Source organism: Miniopterus natalensis, chromosome 11 (assembly GCF_054644295.1).
Source record: "Miniopterus natalensis isolate mMinNat1 chromosome 11, mMinNat1.hap1, whole genome shotgun sequence".
Lineage (NCBI taxonomy): Eukaryota > Metazoa > Chordata > Mammalia > Chiroptera > Miniopteridae > Miniopterus > Miniopterus natalensis.
In genome coordinates this window covers 72,003,462-72,020,510 of record NC_142091.1, presented here as the reverse complement: position 1 = coordinate 72,020,510, position 17,049 = coordinate 72,003,462, and the positions used below count along the sequence as shown (strand labels likewise).

The window sequence follows — 17,049 nt, the reverse complement described above, 5'->3', positions numbered from 1 at the left end:
TTAAAACCTGGTCACTTTCATGAAGGCGTCTTCCCGTCCTGCTTTCCTTGAGCCTTTTGTCCTGGAACAAACACAATGAAAACGGCCAACAAACACGGAAATTAAAAACATGGAAAAAACATGGATGTTGCGTATTCTTTAGAGCAAGCTAGTCCCCCGCCCACCAGTTCTGATGACGACCGCGGCCCCTACCCTGGGGATTTGCGCAAATGTTATGAAGAAAGAGACCAAGCTCCGGGGGGCCTGGGAAAGGCAGCTCTGATGGCTTCACCCTCGCCCTCGCCCCCCATGGCATAGGCCACGTGGGCTTGGAAAATGCAGGGGAAGGATACAGAAGTTTCCAAAACATCCCTTCCAACTCTCGGTCATCTGCAATACCAATATCGACCACTCTCTTTCCCCTGAGTGTCAGCACTCCTTCCCCTGAGACGTGCTGCCACCCTCGAGAGGGCCTCTGGGCCTGTCCCTCACCTCCCTCAGGTGCTTCAGTGACCAGGCCGCCCACCGACCTCCAGGAGCCAGCTGTCCCCGGGAGCCGACCGCACTCACGGGGCCGAGGCTGCGGGTCTGAGGATGAGGACCCGGCGCTCAGATCGGCGCGTGTTTGTGAAACGCCTTCAAGGTGGAGGGATGGGGGTCCCCCCAGGGCGCCTTCGCCACTAAGCCTCCTGGTGCAGGCCGGGCAGAGCTGGGCGGTGTGACCGGGAGCCTTGGGGAGTCTGAGGTCACTACGAGGAGGGGGGAGGCTGGAGCCAAAGCAAAGGCACTGACCTCCTGGGAGCTGTCCTGGTCTAAACCCGCCTCGAGGACGGTGGTCTCACTTGTGTTTCGCCTTCCTCGTGAGCTCACAGCTCCCCTAAGGGACAGCGGGGGGGTCACTCACTCCCTTTCCACATCCTGGATGGAGTCGGGCAGAGGCTGATTCCTGGTTTCAGGAAGGAGGAAGACCACAAAGCAGGGGATGAAGGAGGCGGCGGCGTAGATGAGCCAGGGCAGGTGGGCAGAGTACACCGTCAGGATCATCAAGAGGGGCGCCAGGGCCGCCCCAGCGTTGCCAGCCATTCCGATGATTGCCGAAGCTGTTGCCCTTGGGGGTAAAAACAACAATGCAAAAAACAAGCCGGTAAAAATCCTCCCGTGGAATTTGTGATGTATCATTTTGCCTTGATCGTGGGCCACAGCACAGCAGTGCTCAGATACCTGAAGGCTGGCAGGATGCTGCTACACCTCTTATTTGCTGGCAACTTTTTTCCAGTACACAGGAGCATTAAGACGTTTTCATTATTAAAAAATACTCTTACCCAGAGCATCTACCCTTTAGTGGTTCGGCAGGATATGTGAGGTGATACATTAAAGGACTTAACCCAGAGCCCGCCAAGAGGCAGCTGTAAATAAACTTCGCGTGTTGTTAAAATTGCTTGTTTTGATAACTAATCAGTCTTAGTTCACTCCCCGCTATAAACGTCAATTAGCCAGGAAAGGGGTGTCTTGACCCTGAGAGAGCTGCCAGGAGATTGCGCACCTGATTACGGTGGGGATTAGTTCATTCCCGTGGGCAAGAGAGCACATGATAGCGGCCGAAGAAAATCCGACTCCCAACGTTGACAGAGCCACACGCAGGGTCTGCATATCTGGGGAGGAAGACCAGTGAGGCTCGGGGAGTCTGAGCTGATGGAATCACTGCCCCCCACATCATCAGTGGGAGGGATGCTGTTGAAGATGTTTGCATGTGTCAGTCATGTTGTAGAGGAAGCACAGAGGCGGAGAACACAGGGACGAATAGCTGAGAAATATGACTAATCTAAACGTGACGTCTTAACTAGAGAATGAGAAAACCCTGAGTTCTTGCATCACCTCTCCCTACATGTCAGAAATTTGCCAAAGATGAGACGGGCAATGTGAGGCCAGCAAGAGCTGGCTTTCACTTATTCTGTCCAGAGTCGCCTTTTGTGTATAACGTAGGACTGTCATACGAGCAATTACTGAGGGAGGTAAGACTCAGCAGTGTCCTCAGAGAGTTTAAAACCCGGGGGCATACGCAACACTGGCTGGAGCGTCAATAGTGCTGGAATGGAAGATACTGAAAGGACGGGACGCGTGTTGGCAGATCAGCTGGAGAGCGGCTTGATCTAGGGTAACATCTGAAGGTGCGAGGAGAAAGATCTGTAGTGGGGGGAAGAAAGACTTAGACTTTGAAAGCCTCTGAAAGGACATTTTAGAGCCAGTTTTATACCCAATTAAAAAAAATCGCATCTCATGGGAGCGTTACAACATCGGGCAGCAAACCTGCATCATTGCTCACATTTGAGGAGAGTGAAGCCCGCAGCCTGGGATCCCATAAATCAGTCACTATGCTGGGAATTGGGGAAGCCCGGTGACCACCTGGGTGCCCCTCTTCATGACATCTGATCACTTAATTTAGTAAAAGTGATTCTCAGAGAGGCTTTAACTGCTGAGTGCCTCGTTCTTGGTTTACACTTCTCTGCTGGAAAACAAGGGCTTTTTATTTCCTCAAAGTCAAGAAGACTTCCAGGGTCGCAGACCTGGTGACCTAACTCAAGACTCACGAGTGGATGTTGAGAAACCAGGGAGTGGGCTGGAACCGAAGCTGTAGAGAGGGCAGGGCCCAGGCAGAGGGAGTGGGAGTGTTGTGTCGTCACGAGACCCAGTGATATACGGTGGACACAGTATTGTCGTTTACAGCTACACGTGTGACTGGCCAAAGGGCAAATGATCATTTGCTCCCTTAGAGAAACAGTCAGGAGCAAACGGCACCAGTTACCGGGTAATTCTCAGGTCCGATGAAGACAACCGTCTACCTGCACTGACTTCTCCTGACCTTTGGCTCTTTCCCAGCCACTCAATGGCAGAGTCTGCCCTAAATCCTCAGATTGGTTTCGGGAAGCATTAGCGCCAAGTTTCTCTTTCCGCCTGGCCTCAGACAGGCGTGAATGGTCCCCGAGGGAAAGGGGGCGACGGCTCCCGTCCTGTCCCTGCGCTCCTCGCTCACGGCCCTCACCTAGAGGCACAAACGTGACGGCCAGGATGGAGCTGCCCAGCAGGACCAGGAACAGCGCCTGGCTGGCCCTCCGGCCCAGGTGGTTCAGCGCCAGCAGCGCCACGTAGTTGGCCGGGAGGGTGACAGCGCCGAAGAGAACCTGGAACAGGAAAACGTTGCTCCCCAGCTGCTGCAGGTGGAGGTTCAGGCCGTAAAAGGGTATGAAGTTTGCAAATCTGGGGGAACAAAAGAAGACAGACGGGTGCCATAAGGCGCAGAACCGGAGTCATGCACATGACGCCGGCGAGCACGGTCAGCCAGGCAGCCGGCAGTTGGTGACAAGGGGCGAAGGCTCGGCGGGCGCTGCAGAGCGCGCCTTTGCGTGGCCATGGTTTCAGCCCGCCCCGCACTATCTCAGGCCCGCGCGGGCCAGAGCCGTCACTGCGCTTCCTGGGGGGTGCGGAGTGTTGTTCTTCGGGGTGCGTGAGGGGCCTTTCTAGGGTTCTCGGGCTTTCTACGTCCCGATCCGGGTGCAGTCACATATTCACACGTGTAAATAGTCACAGAGCTGCGTTGCTTCTGCTCTTTACTGTTTGTCGTTTTACCTCGATTACAATAGAAACAAGCAAGGGAAGAAAGTAAAAATCTGGGCCACGGTTGCGGCTCTCGCCCGTTTCCAGCGGCGAGCCCGGTGGGGCGACGTGAGGAGCAACACCCCTCGCTGTACAGTTAGCTCCGCGTCAGTCTTTTCATAAGCTGTGGACTGTCCCTCCGAGGTAAACAGAGGCACGTCGGCACTGTGGCGACATCCCTGGTGGCGCCGCGAAGCCTACCTCACGAAGGACAGGAGACACATCCTCTCCCGCATGTTGCGCGTGCGGAACAAGTCGTACACCGGGGGCCTGGTCTGCGCCGCCTCCACCTCCTCCCGCATGGTCGCCCGCAGCACCTTCAACGACAGCAGCGCACCGGTCAGTTGTCACCGCAGGGAGGGTGCGGCCGCCCGCAGGGGACAGGGTAGACCGCCTGCCCTGTCTCCCGGGAGATGCAGCCGCTGAGGACGCCCCGACAGCCCGACGTGCCGTGGAAGGTGCACAAGGCGGCCACAGGGCCCGGGGACCACGCAGCCCGAGGACACCGTGAAGGTGAGGATCGGGAGCTGCGGGGGGCAACCGTGCCCCCGGACACCGGGATTGGGGGGGGGTGTAAATTGGCGTAGCCACTATGGAGACCCTATGGAGGTGCCTCAAAAAATTAAAATTAGAACTATCATGTGATCCCATAAGCTCTCATCTCGGTATATATCCAACAGAATTGCAAGCAGGATCTTGAAGAGATATCTGCACACACATGTTCATTGCAGAACTAGTCACAAAAGCCAAACCATGGGAACAACCCAAATGCCCATCAGTGGGTAAAGGAAATGTGATATATGCACACAAGAGGACATTGTTCGTCCACAGAAAAGGAAACCCTGCCGTCTGCTGCAGCACGGATAAATCTTGAGGACATTTTGCTAAGTGAAATCTTTGTCATTGTAAATACTAAGTGACATCTGCCTCTGTTGAGTAGAGGGCCTGTGTCTGATTCTCTCAGCAGCAGCATATCTGCTCTCAGTGTTAACTCGGAGTTGGCAGCCATTGAGAACCAGGGAAGTTAAGGCAAGATTACGGGTATTGCCACCCTTCGTTCACCGCACGGACACCACCCAGGTACACACCAGGTCACGTCTTCCCTGCAGCCCACAACCAGCTCCCTTCCTGCTCACCTCCATGGTTAGGGTGTCTCCGGCATTCTCTCTTCCATTCACGTGGGCAGCTTTCCTAAGTTCCTTCAAGCCCTCCTCGAGTTTGTTGGTGATAATCAGCCACCGAGCAGACTCTGCCAGCCACCTGATCAAAGAAGACAAGCAGAGCAGCCAAGTCTCGTTTGCCCACGTCCCACCTACCCCTTGTCCTGAAAGGCCTCTCCCCCACCCCGTCTTATGCCCACCTCCTATGTCGTTACGCCAGGAAATAGGAACTATGTGCTCCTGGACCATAACTAGGAAACTGTGAGGATGCCCTCTCCACGCAATACCCCTTCGTGGCTGGGAACGTACAGTAGGAGTCATATTTGCCCCGCCTTGTGTTCAAGGAATAGTATCAGTTTTAGCAAATAAAAATAGTGCCTAGCTAAATGTGAATTCCGTTAAACTGTGAATATGAGTAATTCTTAAGTGTAACTATGTCCCATGTAATATTTTGGACATACACTAAAATGTATTTGTTATTTATTTGAAATTTTAATTTAATGAGACACTCTATAATGTATCAGGTTAGTAAATAAAAACACAGACCTCTCAGATAAATAGAAATTATATATAAACAATGAATAGTTTTTAGGATAACTGTGCACCATGCAATGTTTGGGTTATTATAACAAAAAAAAATGTTTATCTGAAATTCAAATTCAACTGAGTGGCCTTGACGTTGTCTGGCAGCCCTGCCTGTTCTGCTTCTCGAATTGAACATAAGGCACAGGTCATAGAGCACCTGCTCAGGTGCTCACTAAGGACCTAACGGAACTCTAAGTCCTTACTCCCTGAGCCCGCGTCCCAGGATCCTTCAGACAAAGGAAGAAAGACAGCTGATACCTTAAGGAAAGAAACAAGACAAATAATGGTATAGAATACACCAGCTGAAGGATGTGCCAGTCTTGAATGACAAAAGCCACTCCTCCCAGAATCATCTGTCCCACGCAAGCAGCGCAGACAGTCACTGTCATTCCCATGGCCTGGAATCGGGGTGCTGTCCACTCAATAACTGAAAGAAAACACAAACAGGGTTTTGACTTCAAACAAGGTTGGAATTTCAAACTCATGATGAGGGCTTGACAAATGTTAAAAATCCACAGTTTTTACTTACTAAGCACAGAACTGTTGGTCAGGATGCCCACGGTAGAAAAGCCAGCCAGGAAGCGCAATGAGCAGTAAACAAGGAGCATCGGAGCAAAGGCCGCGCAGGTCCCAGCAATGGCGAGCGTGAGTGAACACCACTTGAGAATTAACCTCCTGCCAAACCTGGGACACGGGGGCAGGTTAGCGATGGGAATTATAACGACCTGTTGCAAAAGTTATCAAAAAGAAGGCACACTCTGAAATGTAGGCCGTGTTGCTATGAGTGAAATTTTGCACTTGAAACCATAAAGAATCAACAGTAGATCTTCTCCGAAGCAACCCTCCTGTTTGTAAATAGATACTGAGCATAACAAAGCTGCCTCTCCAATCTGTCACCAGTAGAACTTTGAGACCAATTGAAACCATATAAGACAGCCTGCTCTACAGTAGTCCCCTTTTATCCACTGTTTTGCTTTGCTTGGTTTCAGTTACCCATTTTTGGTCAACCACAGTCCAAAAATATTAGATGTAAATATAAATATTAAATCTTGCGAAAGAAGAACAAAGTTGGAGGAATCACACTACCTGATATCAAACTATACTACAAGACCACAGAAATCAAAACAGCATGGTACTAGCATGGAAACAGACATACAGGTCAATGGAACAGAGTAGAGAGCCCAGAAATAAACCCACGCCTACATGGTCAATTAATATTTGACAGAGGAGGCAAGAACTTACAATGGGGTAAAGACAGTCTATTCAATAAATGATACTGGGAAAATTGGACAGATACATGCAAAAAAATGAAACTAGACCACTATCATACACCATATGCAAGAACAAACTCAAAATGGATTAAAGACTTATATGTAAGACTCAAAACCATAAACCTCCTAGAAGAAAACAGGCAGTAAAATCTCGGACATTTCTTATAGTAATATTTTTCCTGATGTATCTCCTTGGGCAAGGGAAACAAAAGAAAAAATAAACAAATGAGACTACATCAAACAAAATTTTTGCACAGCACAGGAAATCATTAACAAAATGAAGGCAACCTATTAAATGGGAGAACATATTCACCCATGATACATCTGATAAGTGGTTAATATCCAAAATTTATAAAGAATTCATACAACACTACACACACACACACACACACACACAAACAAAACCCAACAATCAGATTAAAAAATGGGCAAAGGACCTAACTAGACACTGCTCCGAAGAGGACATACAGATGGATAATAGACATATGAAAAGATGCTCGACGTCTAATCATCAGAGAAATGCAAATTAAAGCTACAATGAGATATCTCCTCACTTCTGTCAGAACCGCTATCATCAATAAATCAACAAACAACAAGTGCTGGTGAGGATGTGGAGAGAAGGGAACCCTTGTGCCGTGCTGGTGGGAATGCAGACTGGTGCAGCCACTATAGAAAACAGTATGGAGGTTCCTCAAGAAATTAAAAATGGAGCTGCCTTATGACCCAGCGATTCCACTTCTGGGTGTATATTCAAAGAAACCCAAAACATTACTTTGAAAGAATATATGCACCCCTATGTTCACTGCAGCCTTATTTACAATAGCCACGCTATGGAAGTGCCCATCAATAGACGAGTGGATAAAAAGCGGTGGTACCTATATACAATGGAATACTATTCATCCTTAGAACAAAATCTTACGGTTTGCGACAGCATGGATGGACCTAGAGGGTATTGTGCTGAGTGAAATAAGTTAGTCAGAAAAAGACAAATACCATATGATTTCACTTACATGTGAAATCTAAAGAACAATATAAACAAACAAACAGAACAGAAACAGACTCATAACTACAGAGAACAGACTGATGGCTGCCAGAGAGAGCGGTTGAGGGGCTGGATGAAAAAGGTGAAGGGACTGGGGAGTGCAGATTGGTAGTCACAAAACAGTCAAGGGGATGTAAAGTACAGCATGGGAAATATAGTCAATAATATTGTATGGTGCCGGTTGGGTACTGGAAATGTCAGGGGCACTTGGTGAAGTATATGATTGTCTAACCACTATGCTATACACCTGAAGCTAATACAGAATAATACTCAGTGTAAAACTAATTGTTTACTAAAAAAATGTTAATAGTAAATCGAAAATTCCAGAAATAAACAATTCACAAGCTTTAAATTGCACTCTGCTCTGAGTAGCGTGATGAAATCTCTGACTGCCCCACTCCATTCCTCTTGGAACACAAATCATCCCTTTGTCTACCGTATTCATGCTGTATACGACCTTTAATCAACAGCCAGCTCAATGATCAGATCGATTGTCACAGTATCACAGTGCTTGTGTTCCAATAACCCTGATTTTACTCAATAATACTATATCCACATAAATTTTAGTACAGTATATTGTTATAATTGTTCTATTTTATTTTTTTAAATATATCTTTATTGACTGCAGAGAGAGGAAAGGCGAGGGAGAGAGAGAGAGAGAGAAACATCAATGATGAGAGAGTCATTGATCGAGCCTGCAACCCGGGCATGTGCCCTGACTGGGAATTGAACCCCGATCGCCTGGATCCTAGGTCGACACTCAATCCACTGAGCCACACCTGGCCAGGCTAATTGTTCTATTTTATTAGTTATAACTAATCTCTTTGCCTAATTTAAACTTTATCATCAATATATATGTAGGGAGTGGGGGGGGACCATGCTGTTTTAATCACTACGGCCTTGTAATATAGTTTGGTATCAGATAATGTGATATCACCAACTTTGTTTATTTTTAAAATATGTTTTTATTGATTTCAGAGGGTGGAAGGGAGAGGGAGAGAGAGAGAAACATCAATGATGAGAGAGTCATTGATCAGCTGCCTCCTGCACTCCTCTGCTGGGGATCGAGCCCACAACCCGGGCCTATGCCCTGACCGGGAATCGAACCACAATCTCCTGGATCCTAGGTTGATGCTCAACTGCCGAGCCACGCCGGCCGCACATGACAGTGTAATTTGTAATAATTTGTAATAAAGTTTCCTTAATGGAAGAACGATTCATGAGTTCATGAAAATACCCCAGAGTAGAGACCTGTGATCCAGAGACACTCACCTGTCTGATAAATGGCCATAGACGATGCCTCCCACCAGCATTCCGGCCATGAACGAGAACTTGGGCATTGATTTCAGTGACTGAGACTCACACACCAGGTCCCACTGGAAGGGAAGGAAATCATCACAGCAGAGCTTCACAGCAGCTTATAACCCCTCAGTAGACACCTGATTGAAACAGCTTAAATGACTCACAGGTTTCTTTATACCAGGACCCTCCTTCCTCCCCAGCGTCTCCTTTTCGCATCAGCTGACCTTCATTATTCGGATCTCAGCTTAAACGTAACTTCCCCTAGGTAGCCTCCTCTAAACCTCTTGGCTACATTAATGCCTCGTTTTATTTCACACTTAGTAGTTCTCAATCTCGGCTACAGCGTGCAGCCGTTTGAGAAGCCTTAAAATTTGCCAGGATTTCACCGCAGGCTTTCTCACGCGGCGGCTCGCGTGCCCCTGTGGCTGGAGGCCCATCGGCGTCCCAGATGTTTCCAATTCTCAAGCCAGGCCGAGCATCGCTGACCTCAAATAACATTTTAAACTCATTACATAAATTAATTGCCTCGCCCCTAGTCTTCCTAAAAACAAAAGCTATATAATAGCAAGGGCATGTCTATTTTTTTGTTCATTAGACTCATTAAATATGTAGGTGCCTGGCATTGAACAGGAGTAAGTGACACTTGCTGCAGGAATAGAGAATGCACTCCTACATGGTGACAGGCTCACCACTTGTGTTCTCTCCCCGCAGGCCGCGCACCCACAGGATCCTGGTCAGGGGGCTTCTTACCTTGGTCACGATGGTGGAGGCGAAGGCGCTGGGGTCATACACCCAGCCGTCCATGCAGGGCTCCGTGTCCAGCTCACTCGTGTTGGACAAGGTCCCGTTCGGGTGAAGGAGCTGCCACTGGGGGTGGAGGAAGCGGCGGCACTTCTCTGGCCTCAGGTCCGAGTCCAGCGGGATGGAGATTCTCAGGAGGGCGTCTTGCCCCAGGATCCCGGTGCCATTAGCAGAGGCGGTGTCATTGTCGAGGGTGGGGACCCAGCAGCGGTGACCGGGGACGGCTGCAGTGAAGTTCTCCAGGAAAATATGAGGGCACACGAGGAAGCAGGAGAGGGAGAGGAAAGCCATCTGCAGGAGCTGGAACCTGCCCAGGCCGCCAACTGCCTCCAGGAGCTTATGAAAGGCCATGGAGGGAAGAGGGGAGCCCCCCGGGGGGCCAAGTGGCTGCAGCCGGAGAGGTTCAGCGAGAGGAGAGAAGAGAGGCGGCCCTCGCGCACCCCGGGCGCCTCACCTCCGCAGTGGGGCGCCGGGAGCGGTCCCCCCGAGGGGCCGGGGCATCGGGTCGGGGTCGGGCGCCGTCTGCCTGGGAGTTAGGGAGAGATGTTCAGCTGGGACCTCACCGGCGGGTGACCGTCCACACTGCCAAGGTCTACTCGATGGGAATGGATTTCATCAGCGCGCCCGGAGAGCACCGGACTCTGATCCCCATCTGTAAATAAAAAACCAAACCCACACGTGGCTTGCAGACCTTTTTATGTGTCATTGTTGAGACTCGAAAGTGAGATTTTTTTTTCCCCCTGTGAAAAATACTGCAAGTAAGTGCCCTTCATGATTCTTAATTCCTATTGCTCTGTTTTCACAGTCTCTTTTTTTCTGCCATTTTAGATAAACTGTTGAAACAGCGGATTGATCACTTCAGCTATGGTGGTTTTCAAGTCACAAATTTTGAAGTGGTTCCTTTTATAACATCTGTCTCTTTGTTGCCGTAGTCTCATGGTGATCACGCCTTTCTTTACTTCTCAAACATGTTTTTGCAACATTTAATAACAGTTTTGGAGTCTGTCTGCTAAGCCTACTACCTGGGAAAACTTTGAGAGTACAACAGTTATCTAATTTTAGGCCATTTCCATCACCTCCAAAAGAAACACCATTGCCATTAGCATTCAACCCCAGTTTCCTCCATCCAAACTCTGGCAGCCAAGGATACAGCTCTGCTGTACGCATCTGTCTGTTCTTAAGAGAAGTAGATCTCTTTAGGGCCTTTCCACTGGTTTTGATTCGGTGTTTGTCCTTAATTTTGGCAAATGCTCAGCCATCATCACTTTAAACGTTTCCATTTCCACTTGTCCTTTCCCATCTTTGTCCTTCTGGCGGCTCCATTACGTGCATCCTGCACCCTTTGCGACTGTCCCACAGTTACTGAAAATCCTGTCACACTGTCCCATTCTGTCTTCTCTTTGTATTTCAGTTTGGAAGGTTTCTATTGACAAATCCTCAAGCTTACTGATTCTTTCCTTAGCCCTGTCTAGAAATGCCTTTGATGTCTAGCCCGTCAAAGGCATTGGTTTCTATTACAGAGGGTTTTTCTAGCATTTCCATGTGGTTCCTTCTTAGAGTTTCCAACTCTCTGCTTATAGCACTGCCTGTTCTAGCGCACTGTCCACTTCTCCCGCTCGCATATGACTCATAGTTACAGTATTTTAAGTTCCAGGTCAATAATTCCAACTTCCATGGCATGTCTGAGTCTGTCTGTTTGCTTTGTCTCTGGTGCATTGGGTAATCAGATGGAGGCAACTAGGCCTTCAGCATGAGGTTTAATGTTTATCTGTATGTGCCAGAGGCTTCAGTCCCTTCTAGTGTACTTTTTATTTCTCCCCTGTTGTCCTTGGATCATCGTATGTGGCATCTCTAGAAATTCCTTATATGGAATCTGTGTCTTGCAGCTCTCGCCCTATAATTTCCTGTTTTTGTCCCAAAGCCCTGTTGATGTGATGGTTGGGTCCTGGGCAGGGAAAACACCCTATAATATTACGAATAATTTTTAAATGTTTTTCTTTGTGGTGGCCAGCGTCCCTGCACTGTGACCTTCAGATGAGGCTCATTCTCCCCCCACCTCCTCTCTCCTCTAATGTGAGACAGAAAATCTGGAGGGGGCTGGCGTTGACTGATTGCCTTTCTCCATGTCAGAGAAGACATTGGTAATTGGTTTCTCTTGAGGTCTGGCCTTCCTTAGAAAGAACAGGGCCAAGACCAGATATTCTGGCTCTGGATATATTTAGAAATATTTACTGTGCTTCTCTCCCTGTTGAAGGAAGAAGGCATTTTTCTTTGAGCTTCATAGTGAGAACCTGGTGGGCTCTGCAAGTCTGTGGGAACCTCACCATGGTCTCCACTGAGACCCTGGTAATTCTTCGATACCAGCCTCAGTGACCTGCCGGCTCTGCTCCGCCACGAGCTTCTGCTCCTGGTAAGCTGCGATTCCAGGTCGCTTTCTGTCTGTCCAGTTTTGGGGGGCAGTGCATGCCCTTGACCTCAGTTCTTCGATGGATCAAAGAGGTTTTCTTTCTCAGTTTATGTTGTTTTTTTCTTTGTGTGAGGGCACACACGACATCGTCCATGCTCTTCAGAAGGCAGAGCCCTCTCCTGCCGTTTTGTAGCTGAGCTCCAGAAGCGCGACAAAGAGCTGGCCCATGTGAAAGTCCAAGTTGACAGACGCATGTATTTGTTCAATAAAACAAACAATAGGTTTGGTAATTTTACAGTTTATTTAGTCAATGAGATTGATCGGTGGAATTGAAATAAATCTGACCTCAGCAGCACTACTTAGACCAAATGTTTCTACAAAAACACCTCCCCCCCAAATCAATAATATTTATCAGCTAGCTTTTGACAGATGGTTGACATCTGTACTGTGTGTATTTGAGAAGTCAAATGCATAGTTCATGAATTCGTAATATTAGATTACTCATGATTACCTCTAAGAGCACCCCCTGCAACAGAGACGGTCGTGGCATTGACATGAAGTTGTCTCGTAGACAGAAACAGTCCAGCTTCTCTGTGCAAGGGTGTAATTCCAAGACACGTAATAAATAGGTGACTGAGAAAACAATCTCAGTATGTTAGAAACTGATATATAACATCCGTTTGTAGGATTTAAAATGCTTGTTTTTAAGAAATCAGCTAGAATCCAGGACCTTCTGTGCAAGGAAAACTAGAAAATTCTGGGTGGCCATAGTGGATCACGCCACATAACTTAGAATAAAATGATGTTATTTACTCCAAGTTATGTTCTACTCTTTTCATTCCTTTGACACCATTAATGTGTGAACTGAAGATTATATTCTGTTCAGCTGCACTCATGGGACAAGATTTTTCAACGGTGGCCCCAGTTTTCCTTAATGGTAACAACACTCAGCTTTTAGCAACCATCGCATTTTTGAAAGGGCGGCAGTCTGTGGAACACGATGTTTTGGTTCTAATCCTTTCCTCCCGTGCTCACCACGGACCAGCTACCATATTTACGAAAGACCTCGGCCTCCATGTGGAAAGGTCTTTGATCTCCCCTACCTTACACTTTCATCAAAGCCCCCCCCCCCCATTTCTGACCTGATTGGAAGAAGTGGGAGAGTCTTAGAAAAGTCGTTTATGTATTTTTTTTGGATTTTGCTTTTTGAGTAAGTGTAAAGGCAAGTAGTAGACAATTTTTAGTGCAGGGCATGGTACACAGTTGTGTGGGAAGGAAAGCCTGTAACGACCTGTAAAAGGTCAGGTGTCCCCGGGATAAGCCGAATAACAGGACTTGGTGCTAGTCTACCGCGCTTGCGTCACCCCGAGGGCGCGCTCCCAGGCTCGGGGGCGGCCTGGCGGCTGCTGGCGGACAGACAACGACTGATGAGCTGTCGCCAAACCCAGAGGCTGAAGATGTATTTTGAAAAGCAGATGAAGTTCGGAGAACTGTGGAGCGAAGGTGCCCTGTCTCTGCGGAGTGTAGACAAGTGTGTTGGCGACTGGGGATTCCGAATCGATTCTTCAGATGTAGTGTTCATGGTGAGATGTGCTCCTGACATGCGTTTTCCAACTTAAAGATCACCGGGTGTGTGAAGGTCGCTCTTGCATTATAGGGAAAAGCTGTATCAAATGGCTGGGAGAGCGGAATTACAGCGGTGAGGTCGGAGATGGAGACATTTCTAGAAAGAGCACATTAAATCATTTGTCAAAACGGCCATTGGACAAGGTTCCAAATGTGGAATGTCCCCAAAGGGACACCGTGATCTTATTGAACACGCTTTGGAATGAAATTAAAATTTCTTCAAGACCAAGAAGGATCATTGCGCGAAATTACCATAGAAACATTTGTTGACTATGTTCATGTTGTGAACCAGGAAATATTTGGGGGGAAGTAAACCCATATGCAAGTTGATCTGCCTTTTAGACATTAACTCCACGAAATAAACCACAGACTGACGTCAAATCAACGAGAAACGGAATAATACGGGGAAATGACAAGGGACAGACATAAGCGCGTGGCAGAGTCAAGACCTCTAGAAATATTCCATGCGCTTTGGCTTAAAAATGGATCATACTATTTAAAAGAAAAAAATTTTCAAAACAGCTGGGAAAGAAGCAACTTGGTTAACGGCAAATTCAGACGCCACCGGTCCCTTCAGATGTTTGCCAAGGTCGGCGGCAGCCGCTGCCCCTCGGCGAGGCCGCGGGGTGGTGTCGGCGATCGTGCCCGTCCTGCCGCAGAGGGCGACCGGAGCGCAGCAGGTGCCGCCGGGGCGTCGCTATCTGGAGGGGACAGGAGCGCGGAGCCTCCTTGGCTTGGGAACAACCCAGCGCCGGTTTTCGGGACACCCTTCAGTGCGTGTTTATGATGCTGGCAACTCTGACCGCGTCCCACCCTGAACCGTCCCCTTGCTTCCTGCTCGTTACAGAGCCTCCCTGGCCTTCCAGCTGTCCGCGGACCGTGGGAACATGCCCACGCGCCCTGGGCTCTCCCTCCTGGTTCTCAAATATTCCCAGGCGCCTGACTCACTTTTCTCCGACCCAGCCTCTCTGGAGCCCCGTGACCACAGCACCGCCGGGCTTCCTCTGCTGCGCCCTCCCTCTGGCCCTCCAGGCTCCCGGCCCCCACTCCACTGCGCTCGGGGCGCCCCGAGTCCTCCTGCTCGCCCCGGCCGCCCCCACGCTCCTCGGCCAGGCCCTGCGTGCATCACCGGGGGAGCTGTATCGTGGCTGTTGGGCATGATGCCGCACGAGCGTGAAAGTTCGGGCATGTCTCTGAGATCCGTGTTTCGGTTCTGAATACACACGTTGGTCTTCTGCTGTCCCAGGCCGGGCCGGCGGCCTCGGCGCTCCTGGTTCTCAGGCTTTTGGACTCAGGCTGGGACGCCCGGCCTGGCTTTCCAGGCGGAACCTCTCAGCCTTCATCGCCGTGCAAGCCCGTTCCTGGAATAAATCTCGGGCCCTGGAATAAATCTCGGTTCCCGTAATAAATCTCTGGAGCACGCACAGCTCACCGGGTAGGGGTATCCATTTCAGGCGCACGGCGCAGTGGTTGGCCAATCGCCTAACTTCCAATATTTGCATTGAGGTCTTTGCATCCGGAATGGGAACATCTGCACCAGGAGACACAGAGAAAGCACCAAACATTGATCCAGGGAAAGGAATCACTAACCTGAGGGCGTTAGTAGACCCAAGCAGCCACCAACAGGTAAACGGATAAACCAAACGCCGTAAGTACACACACTGTGATGTTGTTCATCCACAGGGAAGAATGAAATTCTGATGCTGCAACATTAATGAGCTTTGAAGACATCATGCAACGTGAAAGAAGCCCAGATACGAAAGGACGAAAGCTGTATTATTCCACTGAAATGAAATACCGAGAACAAGCGAACTCACAGAGACAGAAAGCAGACAGTAGTTCCCCTGGGGTGGGGTAAGGGGGGAATGAAGTCATTGCTTAACGGGTCCAGGGTTCCCGTGTGGAGTGATGAAAGAGTTTGGGGGATCAATAATGTTAATGATTGTACAACACTGTAAATGCAATTCCTGCCACTGAACTGTACACTGGAAAAAGGCCAGAATTGCAAGTTTGTTATATATATTTTACCAAAAAAAAGAAAAAGAAAGGATTTTTGGTGAAGAAGCCTAGCGATTGAAAATACAGAAATTCTGCTGTGGTGACAATGGTGGCCCAGGTTTTACTACCTTTTCTGGGGAGCAGCAGACACATTCTTTAAGTACCTGCTTAATATTTTTTCTGGTTATCATTTTGCGACACGATTATCAGTGATTTTTCCCCTATTTACTGGCAGTTTACAATATTTTTCAAATAGATTTTTATAAAAGAAAAAAATAGAAGTCTGAGAACTGAAGGTGACATTCCAAATCAGTGAGAAAAATCTTAGAAATTGTGGCAAGTTCTCTGTCCTGGTTGTTGTCTTGAAGCTTCTTCTGCACAGGAATCCCAGAGCCCCTTGAAAGGAAGCTCGTCAACAATCGCCCGAGAGAGTGGCTGTAAGTGATTGTTAATGGTCACGGCGCTAAAAGCATGATTCCTTTAATCATCCGAAAAGAAGTCCCTGAAAGCTAGTCACAGGTCCCCACATCGAGATGGTGCATAAAAGGAGCACAGCTAGTTCATCAGCTACAAGGTGACTTACAGGATGGCGTGGCGGAAAACCTCCCCGGAAAGAGGTGCCCAATAGGCAGTGTCTTCGTAAAACCTCCCCCAGAGCCCGGCAGCCCGTCATTCCCACCTTGTTCTGGTCATTAGAAGCGTAAGCGCAGCCATGAGACACCAAAGGGGAAGGGATTTCATAAGGGCGTGACCACCAGAGGTGGACATCAGGGAGCTCACTGCTGGGGCTGCTACTGTAACAGCCGAGTGGAGACACAGGTTTACAACTGATCGTTCAGTCAATAGCTGGGTGAGCTCCCCTAGGAGGTGAGTGCAGATGGAAAAAGGAAGAGTTCCAGGCATTGAATCCCGGGGCCCTCCAGTGTTTGGAGAAGCTAGCGCAGAGACATGAGGCTGAACTTGTAAGAAAGGAGGCGAGCCTGGCCGGCGTGGCTCGGTGGTTGAGTATCGACCCATGAACCAGGAGGTCATGGTTCGATTCCCGTCAGGACACACGCCCAGGCTGCGGGCTCAATCCCCAGTAGGGGGCGTGCGGGAGGCAGCTGATCGATGCTTCTTTCTCATCATTGATGTTTCTCTCTCTCTCTCTCTTCCCCTCTCCCTTCCTCTCTCTGAAATCAATAAAGATATATTTTTTAAAAAAAGAAGTGTGGCCATATAAATCTT

At 48.8% G+C, this 17,049-nt stretch overlaps 1 protein-coding gene across 1 annotated transcript; it reads right to left on the bottom strand.

Annotated features, from left to right (window-relative positions):
* Positions 1–10,142, bottom strand: LOC107539769 (organic anion transporter 7-like). The gene is made up of 10 exons (XM_016216338.2): positions 9,741–10,142; positions 8,961–9,064; positions 5,905–6,059; positions 5,634–5,802; positions 4,767–4,890; positions 3,832–3,947; positions 3,020–3,234; positions 1,523–1,631; positions 884–1,087; positions 1–61 (listed from the first exon to the last, which is right to left on the bottom strand). Exons 1-10 carry the CDS (start codon positions 10,140–10,142, stop codon positions 1–3), a joined length of 1,659 nt encoding a protein of 552 aa, XP_016071824.2.
* Positions 10,143–17,049: the final 6,907 nt, after the last annotated feature.